General features: G+C 42.3%; 1 protein-coding gene across 6 annotated transcripts in view; it reads left to right on the top strand.

Moving 5' to 3' along the window:
• The window catches only part of Schip1 (schwannomin interacting protein 1), a 609,573-nt gene that overhangs the window by 577,011 nt on the left and 14,308 nt on the right, over window positions 1-18,254 (top strand). For all 6 annotated transcript variants that reach the window (XM_085835838.1, XM_021157273.3, XM_085835839.1 and 3 more), the window contains one exon: window positions 1,466-1,584. In XM_085835838.1, the coding sequence (XP_085691964.1) occupies window positions 1,466-1,584 (119 nt within the window). The remainder of the gene's footprint in view (window positions 1-1,465; window positions 1,585-18,254) is intronic.

The raw sequence follows: 18,254 nt of genomic DNA, 5'->3' as shown, positions 1-18,254 counted from the left end.
CAAGATGTGGTGGAGGGAGCAATGACTGGCTGTATAGATAGATAGATATCATTGCTAAGTGTAAATTAGAATGCTTATGGTATTCAAGAATTTGAAACTGTTAAAGGAGAGGAGAGGTGAGGTGAGATTTCTTTGAATAACAAGTTTTCAAACCTTCTGAAATTGAGTGTCTGGATCTAGCACCCCAAGGTGTGTACTTTTAAAAACCCTAATTTGTTCTAACATAGCTTGATGAAGCACTGTAAAATACTACGCTGTCATATTTTACTGTGCTGTCAAATATGAAATCCACACACATCCCCGATGGCTTTGGAGCTCCTGAAACGAGGCCAGGTTGACTGAGGAACTGAATTTAAATTTTAATTAACCAATTGTTAGATTGAAAAGCAGACAGCCACATGTGATCCGAGTGTGCTGGGAGCCCAAGGAGTCCTTGTCCTGGCTTTCATGTGGGAATGAAGGAAGTAGTTTGTCAGCCCATCCTTTTTGGATCTTTTTGACCCAGGAGAGCACCGGTGTGACTCTAGAATCTTCTGTAGGGAGTACTCTAGCCCCACTAGGTCCCATGAGCAGACAGAGGTCTCAGCAGCCCTGAAGAACCTGCTCAGTACACAAAATAGCCCCACTCATGAACCCCCCAAATCTTCTCAGACCAGGCGTTCTGGATGGTTTTGTAGTGGTTTTATTTTTAACTAAGGAAACCATATCCAATCTTCTACCCCGTTGTTTAAAGGGCTGAAAAGTTCAGCCTGGTGGATTTTTATGGGGCTTTTAATAGGAAGCTGAGTATTGTAAACATACCCAAATGATCAGAGTAGCAGAGCTCAGGTCTTTTTACCATGCATGCTTCGAATCAAAATATGAGACCGACGAGGCCAATTACAACTCTCCAAACATCCCAGGAATTATAGTCATGCTCATACATACCCTGGAAATAGGAGGCACTCAGAAGCAGTCATACCCAGCCAGACTGGAGGCCCAGTGCAGGCAGCCTGTGACATCGGTCTGGTTGGCTCTGTGCCAGACCAAGCTATGGCATCAGCCAGCTCCCAGAATCCAGTGTGCACAGCTGAGTGCGTTATTGTTCTTGGTACCGAGGGTGTGGGCCAAAGATCTGGGAGAAAGCCTTATTTGGGATCAGAGTGATTAAATTCAGGAGAAATTGTTAGCCAGCCATGAGTAGCAGCTCCGTCCAGCCCAATGAAGATGAATAGGCATCGCAGTCGATGCCCAAACTGGAGATCAAAAAAAAAAAAAAAAGGCACCAAAGAACTGGAATTAGAGCCATAAGAGACTGGATTTCATTTCAGCTTTTAATAGTTGAAGCTTCTCTGGACTTCAGCCTGCTTTTTTTTTTTTTGTCCAATGTTACGTTCCAAGAAACTTACTTAGCAAGGTGGACTGCCTATGCTTGCCTTATATCTGCCCACTGATTTGCACCTTTATTTCCCCCTTTAAATTTTAGGCACAGAAGAATGAGAGAGAGTCTATCAGACAGAAGTTGGCACTCGGAAGCTTCTTTGACGATGGCCCAGGAATCTATACCAGCTGCAGCAAAAGTGGGAAGCCAAGCCTATCCGCAAGGTGAGCTTTTGAGTTCATTTCCTGGTGTGTACCATGCGGTGCCTGTCTATCTGGTGTGTACCGTGCGGTGCCTGTCTATCTGGTATATACCAGGTGGTGCCTGTCTGTCTAACGAAAGACAGCCATGTGTCCTCGTATGCTTAGCTCTGGCTTTCACTCAGAGCCTTCCCCACTTGTGTGTTGTGTTATTTTCACTGGTGATCGCTGTTATGGCCCAATGCCCAGCTACCTGAGGTCACATTTTTATATTTCATTTATCTTTGGACAGAACGCTAATTTCATGGGCTGACCAGGCCACAGGCCTAAGCAACGCACGCTGTATGCATGTGGTAGACCATCAGATTTCCCATTAAGCAACCCTAAAGCACTCAGAAGCAGCCCTTAAAATGTTTAATTGCGATGAATACCAAAACATGAGAACTGTAATTCTCACTTTGACCGTTTGATGTTTATTACTGTCTTAAGATCGTCTGCCAGGTCGTTTCTCTTGGTCTTTATTTTAGGATAGCGGCTCTCAACCCATGGGTTGAGACCCCATTAGTGATCAAATGACCCTTTCACAGAGATCACATATCAGATATCCTGCATATCATATATTTAAATACATTACATTTTATGAAGCAGCAACAAGAATAATTTTATGGTTGGGGGGGGTCACCACATCATGAGGAACTGTATCAAAGAGTTGCAACAGTAGGAAAGTTGAGAACCACTGTTATAGGATATCATTGTTTATTTCAAGATATTATTGGTAATTTGCATAGCTTTCTATTCCTAATAAAATATGTGAAGTTTCCGATTTTTCCAGGAGAACAGAAACTTGCTTATGTGTCACCCTGTGATCCTGATTCAGTGTGTCTCAGCTGAGCGTGAAATCCCACATTTCTATGCCACTGCTACCCAATGACCATACCACCATTCAGTGGTCTACTGTGCTTAGTGGAAGCATAGATAATTTTCAGAATTATCCCATTCCTAGTGACTAATGGAAGCGTGTAGAACATTGTTTTCATGAAGAAGTAATGAATACCCATCAGCACTCCTTAATATCCTCTGCTCCATCCCCCACGATGCCTATTTCCTTATCTTTTGGGCCTAAAGCAAACATACTCTTTGTCCATACCAAATATATTTTCAACACTAAGCTCAGGGCTAGCAACAAATGATAATGTCCATGCATCCAGTCAGTCAGATTACTACCGTATCTCGGCTTTAAGTGAGGCCCAGAAGGAGCAACCTGATGCTCATTACCCACATGATCCTGCCCCGTCTGCATGAATAACTGTTTAGTTTTGCTCATCCTCGGTTTTCTGAATGTGAAATACAGAGATTGGACCACTGCGTATGTATGGCCTTACAGATTTGGCTACTGCTCTCTGCTATGGCCGCAAGGGGCCAGAATGTCTTAGCTAGGAGCTCCAGGTATCTGTTCAGCCATGTCACTCACATCTGGTACAAAGGGTTAGACCTTGTTTGTAAGCTCATACTTATGTGTGCTTCTCAGTGTATTCAATATATTTGTGTTACGTCATATATTTGATATGATGTGTTTACATATTAATCAAATGGGTGTTTACATATATCCATGAAGGTAGCAGAAACCATATTTTTCATTCCTTGAACCCCTACCCTCCTCTCTTACAGTGTACAAAACTATGTGTGTGTGTGTTAGTTTTAGTTATAGTGTGTGTGTTAGTTTCAGTGTGTGTCTGTGGGAAAGGCTATGCATGCAAGCTCCCACATACTGCTCTCCTTTCTAGAAACAGGAAATTTTGGCTCCTTGGCTGCTACCTCAGGTATTTACCTATATATCTCTAAATTAAATGCTTATGTTCTTAGGTTTTATTTCAAAAAAAAAACCTATTGCTTCAACTCTAAAAACTAGGATTTATTTTTATCACATTCTGCCCACAAACATGCCTACCTATCCTTCCTGTCATTTCTCCCTTTTAGTTATAGCACAGTTTAGGATCAGTTAACAATCTAATGTGTGTGTTCTTAAGATCAGACACAAGTCCACCTGACCTGTTTTTCCACCTGACCTATTGTCTTAGGATTTCTATTGCTGAAAAACAAAACAAAACAAAACAAACAAACAAACAAACAAAAAACCACACCATTACCAAAAAGCAAGTTGGGGAGGAAAGGGTTTATTCAGCTTACACTTCCAAATTGCTCTTCATCACCAAAGGAAATCAAGACACGAACTGGAACAGGGCAAGGACCTGGAGGAAGGAGCCGATGCAGAGGCCATGGGGGCACTGTTACCTACTGGCTTGTTCCTCATCGCTTGCTCAGACTGATTTCTTATAGAACCCAGGACCATCAGCCCAGGGTTGGTACCACCCACAATGGGCTGGGCCCTCCTTGACTGATCACTAATTGAGAAAATGTCTTACAGCTGGATCTCATGGAGGCATTTTCTCAACTGGGGCTCCTTCCTCTCTGGTGACTATAGCTTGTGTCAAGTTGACCCAAAACAAGCCAGTATACCCATGTAACATGTTTCAGTTACATGAGACATAGTACTGCTTAACATAAATAAGAACTGACTCTGTATTCTCTGTGCATGCGTGAATGACTTCCACTTTTGTAGTGATGGGCATCGGGATGTTTTGGAATATTTAGCTGAGGTCACACCGCTGCTCGTAACCCTCTTGACCATGTCTTCTGCATAGGGTTTATTTTTGGTGTGTGCATGAGGGTGGACTTAGGAGAAAAATACATGAGTGTTTACACTGACAAGACAATGCCAATCATGGCCAGTATGATTGCCACAGGATAATGTCCTTCCAGCACTGTCTCAGAGATCCTGTGGCTCTGAAACCTGTCAGCACTCAGTACAGCCTTTTAAAACTACTTGTTAGTTGAGAAGGAACATGGTAGCATATTGTTGCTTATTAACTAGTTGCATTTCTTATGCGAAATGTCTGTTTCTTATTTCAAGTTTCTAATTTCCCTCCTTCTTCCTCTCCCTCCTTCTTCTTCTGTGTGTGCTTTTCCATATCAAGGTTATTTAGTCATAATAATAGTTCATGCTAGGAATCCTAAATACACATTGCAAATATCTTTTCCCAGCTTGTAACTTGTTTCTCACTTTCTTATGTGTTTTGTAACCATACGTCTTCATTTTAATACAGATAATGCCTTTTTTTTTCCTGGTCAGTGTTGTATGTAATTCTGTGTACGAAATCTTTCCTAACTGGGACTAGTGGCACTTGCCTGTAATCCCAGCCCAGAGGAGGTGTAGACAGAACGATCAAGAGCTGGAGGCCTACCTTAATTAGATAGCAAGTCTAAGGCCAGCCTGTGCTATATCAAGTTCTCAGAAACCAAACAAAAACTTTCTCTGTCTCATGGTCCAATAGATATTTGCTAGTCTTACCAAGAATTGAAGGTGTAGGATTTTTGGAAGTCTACTCAATTGATTTCTTTATGAGGTACGGAGAGAAGACTGTTTTCTTCTTCACTGTATACGAACGACTTTATTATGCTTGATGACTGGCCCACCCTTCACTCGCTGTTCCCGCAGATCCTGCTGTCTCCTGCTCTACATGCATGGGAATATTTCATTCATTTGTTTATTTCATTGCTTCTACTCTTGCTCCAAAAGTATAATTTTTATTATTATAGATTGAAAATACATCACAATGTTTGGATAGTCAACTCTCTTTAATCATTTTCAATCAGACAAAAAAAGAAAGTTAACACTTTTCAAAACGAGAGAATACTTCTTGGGTTTTTATTCCTCCATATAAATTTAGATCATCTAATCAAGTTCAGCACAAATATTTTCATAATTTATAGGATTTTCATTGAATTTATGTATAAGTCAGTTCAGGAAGAATTACATTTTTATAATATGAAATATTCTCACCTATGAATATGGTTTGTCTTTCCAATTATTAAGCCTTTTTGAAACTAAAGAAATAGATACTTTCTGTTCTGACACCTTAAATTCTCTTTAATAAAGCTTCTTTGTTAGTTAGTTGTTGAAGAAAAATGCAACTACCTACCTACCTAAGCCCTTGTAACCTCTTCCTGTATGGGGCTCCAACCCAGAGTTTATGCATGCTAGACAGTGCTCTACTGCCCTGTTTCATGACCAGAGGCTCTTACGCCCCCCTTCCATTGCTGATATTACCTCTGTAATTTCTTATAATTGTCTGCAGAGTACCAAAGATTCATTAGGGATTTTTTTTTCCTTTTTTTGGACGAGGTTTTTCTATGTAGCGCTGGCTATCTTGGAACTCACAGTTTTCTCCTGCCCCTGCCTCCCAGAGGCTAGGATTAAAGGCAGGCACCACCACGCCTGGCTCTTTAGAGACTTTTAAACAATAATATGTTCTGCTAAGTGCAGTGACTTGATTTACTTCTTTCCAGTCCCATGCTTCTGGTTTCTGTCTCTGTTTCCTTTGTACCTGATCGGTGTTTGAATACAGAGAGGATTAGAAACCACAGTGGTTAGAACCCCTAGCTCATTTCTCAGATTGAGTAGACTATTTCAACAATTTCCCTGCTCGGAGTGGTGTTAATTATATGTCTTATCTAATCATTTATAGAATTAGTAGTGTTCCCTTCTATTAATAATTTACAAAGAACTTTGATCTTAAGTGGACCTTTAATTCCATCACATGATTTTTCTTCATTGCTGAAATAACTTTGTCACGTTATCTTGTTCCGTTAATGAATCAGTGCAGTACATTAGAGATTTTCAAAAAGTTGAATCATCCTTGCATAGCCTATAAGCTAAGCAGGTTGAGGTAAATTATCTTTTTTATATCCTTTATTTTTAATATCTTGCTTAAGATTGTTACATGTGTATTTTCATAATTGACATGGGTCTTTCATAGCCTTAGAATATTTTGTCTACTTTTAGAATGATGGTGACTTAAAAATGGGCAAGGACTTATATTTCATATTATCCCCCAAATGTCTATATAATATTGTAATGATCCGCTTCTGTGAATACAATAATGGTCTGGTATTTATGCATCTGTTTCCAAGCTGCTTCCATTCCTTAAGAGCTATCTGATCGTACCTACTCTTTGGATCTTTCTTGAGTCAATTCTAATGAGATGTATTTTTCAAGGTATTTCTCCATTTTCTTTACACCTTCAGAATTGTTAGTATATACATTTTAGTTTGATTGTTTCAGATAGTTTTTACTGAGCTTCATATTTCCCATGATTTTTTTCTTTTGTTTTTCCTTTTGCTTTCCATCTGATAATAATTAAGTACTGGATAATAAAGGCTATTTTGTTGTCTTCTGTTGTGGGCTAGGTTGTTTTGACATATATCATCTCCTCAGAGAGACCTTCCCAGGCTGCTTTATTATAGATAAACACGCACACTCCGTCACTTTCTCTTTTATCCTGTTTATCCACTTACCTCGACATGATTCTCTCTTTAGACCCATTACCCTTATTAAGACATTTACAGAATGTCTATAAATCTGTTCTTTGTCTTTAGCCAGCACCCAAATGTAAGTTATTGGGAAGCAAGTCTTTGGTGTGTTTGTTACCAAGGCAACCACATGACGTGAGGTCAACTCTCTAAGTATGGTTGAACAAATGAGTCGGGATCTCCACGATGGAACTAACCAAACTGGGGCAGTCCTTCACTGGAATTCAGTCAACTGAACGTATCTAGTCTTTCCTCTTAGTCTGTGACTTACAGTAGAAAAGAACCACTGAAAGTCACTGTGAGGGGTTGTATGCATGTCTGGTACTGTCTGATGACCCTAGGAAGGGAAGGCTTGGAAGTTTAGTGTGTGTTTAGGGTACTCCAGTCTAGAGCACTTCTGATGTGAGAATAAACTTCCTGATTCTTCGAGGCCAGAGATTAGCCAGGCAGAGAGCTGGTCTAGATAGTCCTTTCAAGTACAGAGTCTGTGCGTTGCTCTGAGTCTCTGCTCCCCTGAGTATTCCCAGGATTCTTCAGTATCAATTTCTGCTCCTCCAGTAGCAGCCCCTCTCACATGCCGCTGAAACACTTGAATATCTCTGTACATTTTATTTTATCTTCCTAAGATTTTCATACTCTTGTGCTGGTGTTTCTCTTTCCTGGGTATCTGTCTTCCTGTCACATATGTTAGGAGGATTTCAGAAGAATAGGTAGATAGTAGTATCCACCACGTTATGCTTAAGTCTCATGGAGGTTTTCAATATTTATCTGGTTTGAGTTCACTTTTTCTGTTTTTGTTTTTGAGACAGGGCCTCACTATGTAGCTCTGGCTGGCCTGGAACTCAATATGTAGACCAGGCTGGCCTCAAACTCACAAAGGCTAGCCTGCTTCTGCCTCTTAAGTGTTGGGATTAAAGCAGTACACCACCACACCTAACCTCAGCAGAAATACCTTCCCAAGTAAAATTCTACAAAGAACCCCTATATGTAAAACCAAATAGTCCTTCTCCAATTGAAGAGTACTGAGGATCAGGAATTGGGGTTCCCAAAAATTGCTTCCCCCGTCCTCTTTTCTGCCCTTCTACCCTTTGGTTCCTATCTCCATTTCCCAGAGCCACTTGAGACTTAGAGCAGAGCCAAATTGGAAAAGCACCGAGTCCTCTTCCCCTGGAGACAGCTATGCAAACACGAATGTACTTCGCAGTAGCATATAACAAGCTGCACTTGTTGGCTCGCCTTGCAGAGATTATTTATAGAGTGTTCTCTCAGAGGGGCTCATCTCTGTTCTAGGATGAGCACATCATCTGTGAGAACACCATGACTTTTCTAATTTCTCTTAAGGTGATATTTAAGAAGGATCCTAAATGTTTCTAAGAAACATCGCTTTATCTTGTAAATAGAAAATCTGTTATGATTGACGACCGTCATCCTCATTAGCCATAATGTAGTGTCAGGGGGTGGAGGAATCTCCGGGAAAGCTAAATTGCTGTTAGATATCCCTATTATATAACCTGTAGTCATAGAGGCTTTTAAGGATGTAAATTTTCTTTGTAAGTGTTTTTATTGATTTCATTTTGTTCCTTGTTAATTTCATATGTGTTTAGAAGGCATGCTGGTTCCTCTCTCTTGTCACCTTCTGTATCTTCCTCCCACTCCTAACAAACCCGCCCCAATCACTACCAGTCATTCCAAAAGCATTTCACGGGGTGGGAACTACCTTGTCTCTTACAGAAGTATTTGAGGATGTCAGCTCAGCAGTACAGCACTCCAGAATGTACAAGAGCAGGTGTGTTGCGTTAGCTAAACATCCAGAACCAGATAGACCTGTTGTGAATGCACTACCCTGAAGAGTTCAGTTCTCAGTATGAAATGGAGTGCAGCCTTTAAGACTAATTGACAGAGCCAGGCCTGGTAACACAGGCCCAGCACAGAGAAGACTGAGGCAGAAGAAGAGTAAGTTTGAGGTTGATATACGAAGCACCAGGCAAGCTGGGGTGGCCAAGTGAGACCCTATCCAAAAGCACCCCCGCCAAGTATTGGATTCTGAAATTGGAAGCTTGTTTTCTCAGGCAGGGCCTACTGAAGTAAATGGGATCTTTGGAGACCTAATCTACCTCCTGTTCGTGCTCATTAAAGGATGTGAACTTACCTGCAAAAAAAAAAAAATTAGTCACATTCGTATGTAAGAGATGTGAAGGTGTGTGAGAGTCCGAGAGTGTCAGTCGTGCCTTCAAGGTCAAGGTTGGTATGGTGCACCAGGTTTCAGCCCTGCTGCATTTGTCTGGATGGTGTTATCTCTCTTAAAGCAGTTTTTTTTTTTTTTAAAGTGGTAAGTGTTAAATGTAAGCTAGGCTTACAATAATCCCATAAAGACATTTTATGCTTAATACCATAGCCAAAGAACGTTGGGTATTGCTGCCTAACACAGCTCATTAGACCTGACACATGCTGGAGTGTGGCCTACATGGCGTGTCACATTTTCCTGCAAAATTTGCTAATCCAGACATAATCACCTTCTTAAAACTGAGACTGTGTGATCTTTGTCATTCTTCTATCGTTTTGGAAAAGCTCTTAACTGCTTAATAGGAAATAAGAAAAATGGATTACCTGCTCTTTTTTTTGAAATGAGATTTCCAAGAAATACCCTAGGTTCAGTAATATTCGGGGTGTGGGGTAGGTCGTGCTGCCTGGCGAAGGCTGGCCTTCACCTCCCAGCCCTCCTGCTGCAGTCTCCTCGTGCTGATCGCACGGCCTTGCCCTCACTCGCAGCTTTCTGTTTGCTTCTGGTATAATGCTTCCCTGCACAGTTGTCAGTGGCCACAGTCAGGATCAGCTCTTGCTCTGCTCCCACATCTTGAGCTTACAAAGCTGAGTGTTGAGGAGATAGGAGGAGGCCGAGCCACTGTGGGGACACAAGATGAACAGCCATTAGTGAACAGCCATTACCGATAGGCATCTAGGAAATCTTTTATTTATTTATTTATTTACAAACCAACCCGACATCAAGAAGAAAACTTCCCTTCCTCTCCTCTCTTCGCAGTAGCCCCAGATCAGTCTGATTTTCACTCTCTTTCTACCTTAACTCGAGATGGATTTTCTTCGGCATACGCAGGTATAAAGGCATCCTAGATAACTGTCTTCTTGATCAAGCTCGCAGAGCGATCGAGTAGCGGGGATGAGCTATATCCTTCCCTCCATGCTGTGTGATAAAAAACAAGCTCCCCAGAGTGTTTTTGAGCAGCTGGTTTGAATAATGATTACTGTTTACTTATCTCAACTATCCCCAAATCAAAATTCATTTCTTTCTTGGCCTTCCATGTTTATTGGTGAATGACTGAAGCAAGGCCAATTACAAACACCTGCTACCTCCTCTGTGTCTGTGTGGGAGAGGGAGAAGCAGGGCCAGCTTAGCTAGACCCAAAACAGTGGGTCTAGGAAGCTTTAAAGAACCGAGATGCATGGGACTTTGAATATGGGATCTCTCTCTCTCTCTCTCTCTCTCTCTCTCTCTCTCTCTCTCTCTCTCTCTCTCTCTCTCTCTCTCTCTGTCTCTGTCTCTCTCCCTCCCTCCCCCCCCCCCCGTGTGTGTGTGTGTGTGTGTGTGAAATGAGCCAGCATCATTTGCCAGGAAAGTGAATCACTGTCTTATCTCTAACAGTAATAATTTTTGCATAATTTCCTGGAAGTAAGTGGAGTGGCTGTTTTAGCCCGGCATGGGAGAAGAAAGAAGCTGACCTGTCTCAGTGCAGTGAGACTCCCTCTACAGCATCTTCCTTGAGATGAGAAGTGCATACCAAAGTGCCTTATTTATAATGCACGGTATATCTTTAAAACTTCACATTGATCTCATACACTTGCTACTAATTTGTTTAAAAACAAAAACAAGCAAAAATACCTCGTCACGTTGGTAGCACCAGCATCACAGCAAACTGAGGCTGGCTATGCATCCACTTCTAATTCTTTGTGAATTGTCGTCTCGTACTCTACAGAATGCCTTTCTGTTTTGAATGCCTTGTTTCAAGGAGAACTTATTCTAAAATATTACACAATTTCCAAAGTGAGACAGGATTTAAAGTGGATCTTTTGAGAAGTAATAAGATTAAAATAGCAAAACAAATTTAATTAAGTAAGCAATTCTTCTCTTTCACAAATCCGAAAGAAAAGTAAATTGGTGTTTGTGAAATTTTCTTTGTCTAATAAATAGCCTTGCTTTATAATAATGCCAATGACCCCAGTTTAATTAGGTGCAATTAATTTTGTGCAGGCTGAATTTGACATCTTGCTAAAGGCATAACCAGCTGTACCCTGTCTTATGAATTTTTCTTCATCAACAATGAGAATTCAATTGCCTGCGCTATTGCACAAAAAGGTGGGGGTAGGCACAGGGCTTCATGTTATATATTTTTTTAAAATGGCCTCGGTGGACAGCAGAATGTTAATTACAAGAGCTTCTAGGATTTGGCTTTCATCCTGCATCATCTTTAACAGGTTCTCGAGGTACCATCAGTGCAGTTAACACCCCTCCCTTAGACAGTGGTCACGAACATGCATTGGGCGTTGGTTGTGAAACCCCACTCCCGGAAGCTTCACCCACCGACCGCAGTCAGCTGACTGGAGCTGACTGGAGCTCTCCCAGCACCGTTCCCTCTCCCTCAGAGTTGCTCACTGAGCTCAGAATTTCATGCTCCTCCTCAACCAAGCAGCTCAGCTGAGCCTCATCCCCACCCAGGATCATTTTTTAATTCAATCTTATGTCCTTCAGCTTGATCTTTTGCAGATTCTCATATGCATGAAACCCATGAAAGATGCTCTTACTGAGAACACAAGCCCTTCCATGTCGTTGTTTACATGGGGATGGTTGGTGGCCATAATTTGTTGTGTCTTTTCAGATGTATAATAGATTTGTAATTAAGTAGATAAGTAAATAGTAGCAGTAAAAAATGTCTTTAAAAGAAAAGACATTTTCCATCCTAGTCCCCCGTTCTTCCAGGCTTTGGTGTCTCTCATCAACTGTTCCCAGATTCATCCTCCCACACCCCACTCAAACATCCCACAGAACAAAGAAATAACGCATCTACACACTCAGTTCACAGCAGTGCCTCTTCACCATCAAGCGGTCCAGAGCCCTGCCTGGATCAGTCATTTGGAAGGAGGTCGGGTGTGGCAAGTCCCAGCAGGCTCTGAGGAGCCCAGGGCCTGACTGCCACTTAGTAGCACTTGCTAATGACATCACTGTGCCTCAGCCTCCTGGTCTGTAAAATGGGATGATAACTGTGCCTTCTTCATAAGGTCCCTGTGAAGATGGCAGGGAATGTACTCAGAAGCGTGCCTTGTCTGTACTGCCTCGGTGTTTGATGTCCTCATTTCTGTTACGGCTTTTATTTGCTTCCATATAGTGCTGATTATAGCACATGTAAGATTAAAACACAACAAAACACTGCCGATTAAATGTCTCCTGGGCACTGAGACTTTTGATTTTCGTTGTGGAGAGACTCATTTTAGAGTTGTTTGGACGTGTTCTTTTTATATGCTGTTTTATCCTTTCTTGGAGAATGTCACACAAATTATTTGGATCGTATCCACCCCCTCCTTCTCTCCGTAGCTCCTTTCAGGGCTGCCTCCCACCTCTCACCCTCTCCCAACTTCCTGTTTTGCCACTGTTCTTTAATAATCCAGAGTTCAGTGTGTGCTGCCCATGTGCTCATGGTGGGAGGGGCATCCAGTGGAGTGTGCTTAACCTACCTAGGCCGCATCCGTAACAAAACTTGACTGTCTTTCTCACTCACGCACCTGTCTCAATCCACGCTACAATGTTGACTGGCTTGATCATATGCAGGGCATGTGTAAAAGCAACAGCATTGCTGTGTGTCCATGAATCCGACCGTCCTGTCACAGACCTGTCATATGTGTGTCTAGCACTAGCAAAACAAACAGAAACAAGACATGCTTTGGTGAAAGTCTCTCCTGGAACTTGTCACATCAGAGTTGAAATCTCCTACCCTGTCTATAACACCAGTGCTTTGCTTGTCCCCATAGTAATAATGTCTTAGTGAGGGTTTCTATTCCTGCATAAACATCAGGACCAAGAAGCAAGTTGGGGAGGAAAGGGTTAATTCAGCTTACACTTCCACACTGCTGTTCATCACCAAAGGAAGTCAGGACTGGAACTCAAGCAAGTCAGAAAGCAGGAGCTCATGCAGAGGCCATGGAGGGATGTTTCCTACTGGCTTGCTTCCCCTGACTTGCTCAGCTTGCTTTCTTATAGAACCCAAGACTACCAGCCTAGAGATGGTCCCACCCACAAGGGGCTCTCCAACCCTTGATCGCTAATTGAGAAAATGCCTTACAGCCGGATCTCATGGAGACATTTCCTCAAGGGAGGCTCCTTTCTGTATGATGACTCCAGCCTGTGTCAAGTTAACACACAAAACCAGCCAGTAGAGACAACCTCACTGGGTGGGTGCTGGAAGAGTAACCAGTGCTCCTAACCACTGAGCCATCTCCTCAGCCGCCAGAAATTAATCTCAAAAGGGCTGCTTTTAAGGCAATCTTACTATGGAACCAAACCTAAGTAGCAACCTCTAAATGTTTCTCAGTATGACCACAAGAGAAGTGAATGCTATGGTTTTTTTTATTTTGAAAAGTATAAAACAACATGAATTAAAATATTCACCTTGGAGTTAGAGTGGAGCTCAAACTTGGTATGTGTGAGGTTCTGGGTTCTGTCCAATCACCAAAAAGAAAACACAGACAAACAAATCCTACTAACCTAGTTATTCTAAACACACACACACACACAGTACTGACATTCACGGCCATATTTTCACAGGAGCCTCTTAGGCACCTAACAAAAGAATGCTTCCTCCTTTACCATGAGCCGCTCTGGTAGCTGTTAGCAAGAGAAAAAAGTTTCAGTCGGGTCAGGGACTGAGCAGAGAAATTAGGATGGCTGGCTTTGAAAAATAGTTAAGTTTTTGCCAGTTGCCTAGGGGCTCTGATTTACCGCAGGCACATGGAGAAGTGTAGGCTTGAGATCAGGAGGGATGTCTGTGGGTGAGTGGGAGAGCTTGTCCACGGAACTGTTCACCCACAGGGAGGCGGGTTCCCAGCTGCCTACGGATCATCTCCCACTGTCCACAGCATCGTGCCAAAGGCAGAGCTCAGGCTGATTCGGGTGTGAGTCACACTCCCACTTCGGTGAGGTCTGAGTCAGATGGCAGCTGTCAAACACTGAGCCCCACTCACCTTCCCTCCAATGCCTAGGCTCTACCGCCAACTCCCCTCCTCTCTCCTTTGCCTTGTCTAGTTCTTACCAAGTACCCACACATGACAACTCAGAGGCATTCGAGGGAGACGAGTCTAAAGTCAACTTGATGCCTTCCACCAAGAAGTATTTAAGTCTGTTTCTTCCCATCTTACCTAAACATTTGAGATTACTCATTTTTTCTATTTTTGTGGGGTGAGGAGCACATGTGTGCCACGGCACATGCGCAAAGGTCAGAAGACAACTTGAGTCGGCTCTTTCCATTATGGTGAGCTCTGGGATTGAAATTAGCTCATCAGGCGCAGCAGAAGGGGACCTTTCCTGCCGAGCTATTGCGCTGGCCCGTACGTGTGCATTTTTATGTGTAAAATTGGAATCACACTGCAGCTACTCTTTGTTGACCCTTTTTTCACTTAAGACTGTATCAGGCCAGTTGTGCCAGCACCATTTGTTGAAAATGCTGTCTTTTTTCCACTGGATGGTTTTTGCTCCCTTGTCAAAGATCAAGTGACCATAGGTATGTGGGTTGATCTCAGGGTCTTCAATTCTGTTCCATTGGTCTACTTGTCTGTCATTATACCAGTACCATGCAGTTTTTATCACAATTGCTCTGTAGTACAGCTTTAGGTCAGGCATGGTGATTCCACCAGAGGTTCTTTTATCCTTGAGAAGAGTTTTTGCTATCCTAGGTTTTTTGTTGTTCCAGATGAATTTGCAGATTGCCCTTTCTAATTCGTTGAAGAATTGAGTTGGAATTTTGATGGGGATTGCATTGAATCTGTAGATAGCTTTTGGTAAGATAGCCATTTTTACAGTGTTGATCCTGCCAATCCATGAGCATGGGAGGTCTTTCCATCTTCTGAGATCTTCTTTAATTTCTTTCTTCAGGGACTTGAAGTTCTTGTCATAGAGATCTTTCACTTCCTTAGTTAGAGTCACGCCAAGGTATTTTATATTGTTTGTGACTATTGAGAAGGGTGTTGTTTCCCTAATTTCCTTCTCTGCCTGTTTATCCTTTGTGTACTAGTTGGCCATCACTGGAAAGAGAGGCCCATTGGACTTGCCAACTTTATATGCCCCAGTACAGGGGAATGCCAGGGCCAAGGGGTGGGGGTGGGAGGGTGGGGGACTGGGGGGGGAAGTGTATTGGGGACTTTTTGGATAGCATTGGAAATGTAATTGAGGAAAATACCTAAAAAAAAAGAGGGAGAGAGACTGTATCAGGCCATTTCAGCCATTTTCTCAACTATTCCACTATTCCAATGTGTGTGTGTGTGTGTGTGTGTGTGTGTGTGTGCACATACCTGTGCATTTGCTAGCTGAGTAACTCATCATATTTCATCTTTTATTCTTAAGCATTTTAGTTTCCAGATTTTTGTTTCGTTTTGGTTTTATTTTGCTTGTGTTTTCATCTTCTCCTTTATTCTCATTTATGAATTCATTTTACCCTTCTGAAAGTGTCCTAGCCCCCCAGGAGGGAAGACACATACCACTGTGACTTTGTGCAGTTGTACCTGTCTGGGACTTTGTTTTTCCTACATAAAGCAAGGTCCCCACTCATAAGTAAGGAGGGCAAAGTGCCTGGCACACAACAGATGCTTGCAGACAGCAACTTTTTATTTCATAAGTAGGTTGCTTGGAAATCGTCAAAACTCAATTAAGATGAAAATAGACCACATTTGACCTCTAGCTATCTTATGCCTGCTATCCTAAAAGGGCTTGTTCTTGCCTTCCATTCATACTGGAGAATATTCCTCTTGAAAATACATTTTGCAGACATTAAAATCCTGTAATTCCAAATTCAATTACAGGGAAGTGGTCATCAGTGAAAGAAATTGGCACTGATGTGGAATGAGAACCAACAGCTGTCTGAGGAATGCAAGTATTTATAGCTCTCTGGAGCCCAGGTTAGGAAACGGGCTGACGCTTCTCCAGAGGAAAGCTCGTGGGTGGCCGACCTATCTACTGGCTGCTTAGCCACAGAGACTCTATGGCCATGAGGTCTTGGAAGCCTGTCAGCTGAGCTTTGAACACATACAGAAAGAAGAATTGAGAACTAGCCTTAGAGGTGGGAGCAGAAATGGAGACTGTGTTATAGAGAAGAAAATGGAGGCACAGCAGTTCACAGGCCCACTGCCTGTAGTGCTATTTCCTCTTCTCTTAAGATGCCAGGTCAGAAATGTATAAATAAATAAATAATGAAGAAAGAATGCCAGGGCAGGACAAGACACAAAGTGACATGTTGCCCCATCCAACTACTCACTTTTTGGCACGTAGTTAGAAATACCAGTTAGCTTTTCTGGCTACATGACTTCCGAAGGAGGATGGACCTCTGGGCTCTCTTCTGGATTCACCCATCTGCCCACCCCACTTCCTTTCATCTGAAGCTCTCTGCTTTAACATTTCTGGTTGGCACCTTACTTTAGTAATGTCCAGGTAGCAAAGGTGTTTGATAGAATAGGGAGCGTCCACCAAGTGTTTTTGAGCTCCCTTCCAATGTGTGTAATTGCACACAGTGTCTGATGACTCAGAACTTGTGACCTGCCGGAAGACCTCAGTTTTATTCCTCAATCAACTGCTGTGCCTCCACTAACAACGGTCAAGCTCCATAAAATGCCTGCATGGTCCAACAAAGAACTGCAATGAGTGAACGCATCCAAATAAAAACCAGTAGACCGTAGTCAGACTGTAGCAAATTAGAAAGTGTGTTGCCTGCTCCAGGAAGGAAGGAAGGAAGGAAGGAAGGAAGGAAGGAATCAAGCAATTCTTATTTTGCATACATACTTAGGAAAATCCTTTATGGTGCTTTTGTGTGATGAAGCCATGTGTTGAACCAGCAACATTTGCAGCTGGTGCGTAGACAGGATGATTTTTTTTTAAGTCTAATAGAGTGATTTCCTGTTTCTTTTTTTTTTAATTAATTTATTTATTTATTATATGTGTGTACACTGTAGCTGTCTTCAGACACTCCAGAAGAGGGCATCAGATTTTTGTAACGGATGGTTGTGAGCCACCATGTGGTTGGTGGGATTTGAACTCAGGACCTTTGGAAGAGCAGTCGGTGCTCTTAACCACTGAGCCATCTCACCAGCCTGATTTCCTGTTCTTAACTAGACCTCGAAGCAAGAGGAAGGTTACACGCTCTTGTGAGAATAAAAGAAGCTGTAGCATTGTGTTTCCATCCATAACCAATGTGGAGAAGTAGAAACCATGTTCCTCTCTCATTTTTTAAAAGAGCAGTAGGCATTTGTGTAGTTCTTGAGGTAAATGATCTTCAAGGCATAGTAAATGGGGAAGAGAAAGAGGCAGAGTTTGTGGGCTGCAGGAGTATTTTATAATTCTCTACAAAGCAATAGTAACCTACCACCATCCCACATGATGTGTAGCTCAAGCTCACCCAATTTCAGTTGTCCTCACAGCCATCACGACATAGTCCCAGAAAAATGAAGAGCACTTATCCATACCCTTGGGTCGTTATAATCCATAGTTGATGCTCTATCCCCTTTGAAATCAATATGAAACAGAAAAAATGGCATGAAAAATATGAGTGATTATTCATTATGTATAAAGCCTTTGAATAATGCATCAAAGATCCATTCAGATAAATGGAAATAATGTATTCTAACAGCTTGGCCACAAACTGTTGGGGATGTTGAGTTATGAATGGCACTGCGGGACTGTGGCACACCAGCCACAATGGCTGTAGACAGTTAATGAGCAATATAAGCTGGAAACCCATAGGCATCCGGAAGGTCCCTCTTGCTCTGTTTCCTGGCCCTACAGTTGCCTTGAAATTATGAACAATGATAGGAGGCATGAGCCCTGTAAAATTATGCTGCCAAACACAGGTAGGATCTGGTAAATTAAAACAGAGCTCTCATGTGTTCCTGGGCTTTGGTTCTGAGCTCTGAGATGAACTGACATGGAGAGCCATCAGAGAGTGATGGCAGAGTCAAGGCTCGAAAGATTGTGGAATCTTAAAAGAATCTTAGAAATGGGT

Source organism: Mus caroli, unplaced genomic scaffold (genome assembly GCF_978045245.1).
Source record: "Mus caroli unplaced genomic scaffold, Mus_caroli_1 scaffold_3, whole genome shotgun sequence".
Lineage (NCBI taxonomy): Eukaryota > Metazoa > Chordata > Mammalia > Rodentia > Muridae > Mus > Mus caroli.
The sequence above is the reverse complement of the archived record's forward strand: the minus strand, read 5'-3'. Positions and strand labels throughout refer to the sequence as shown.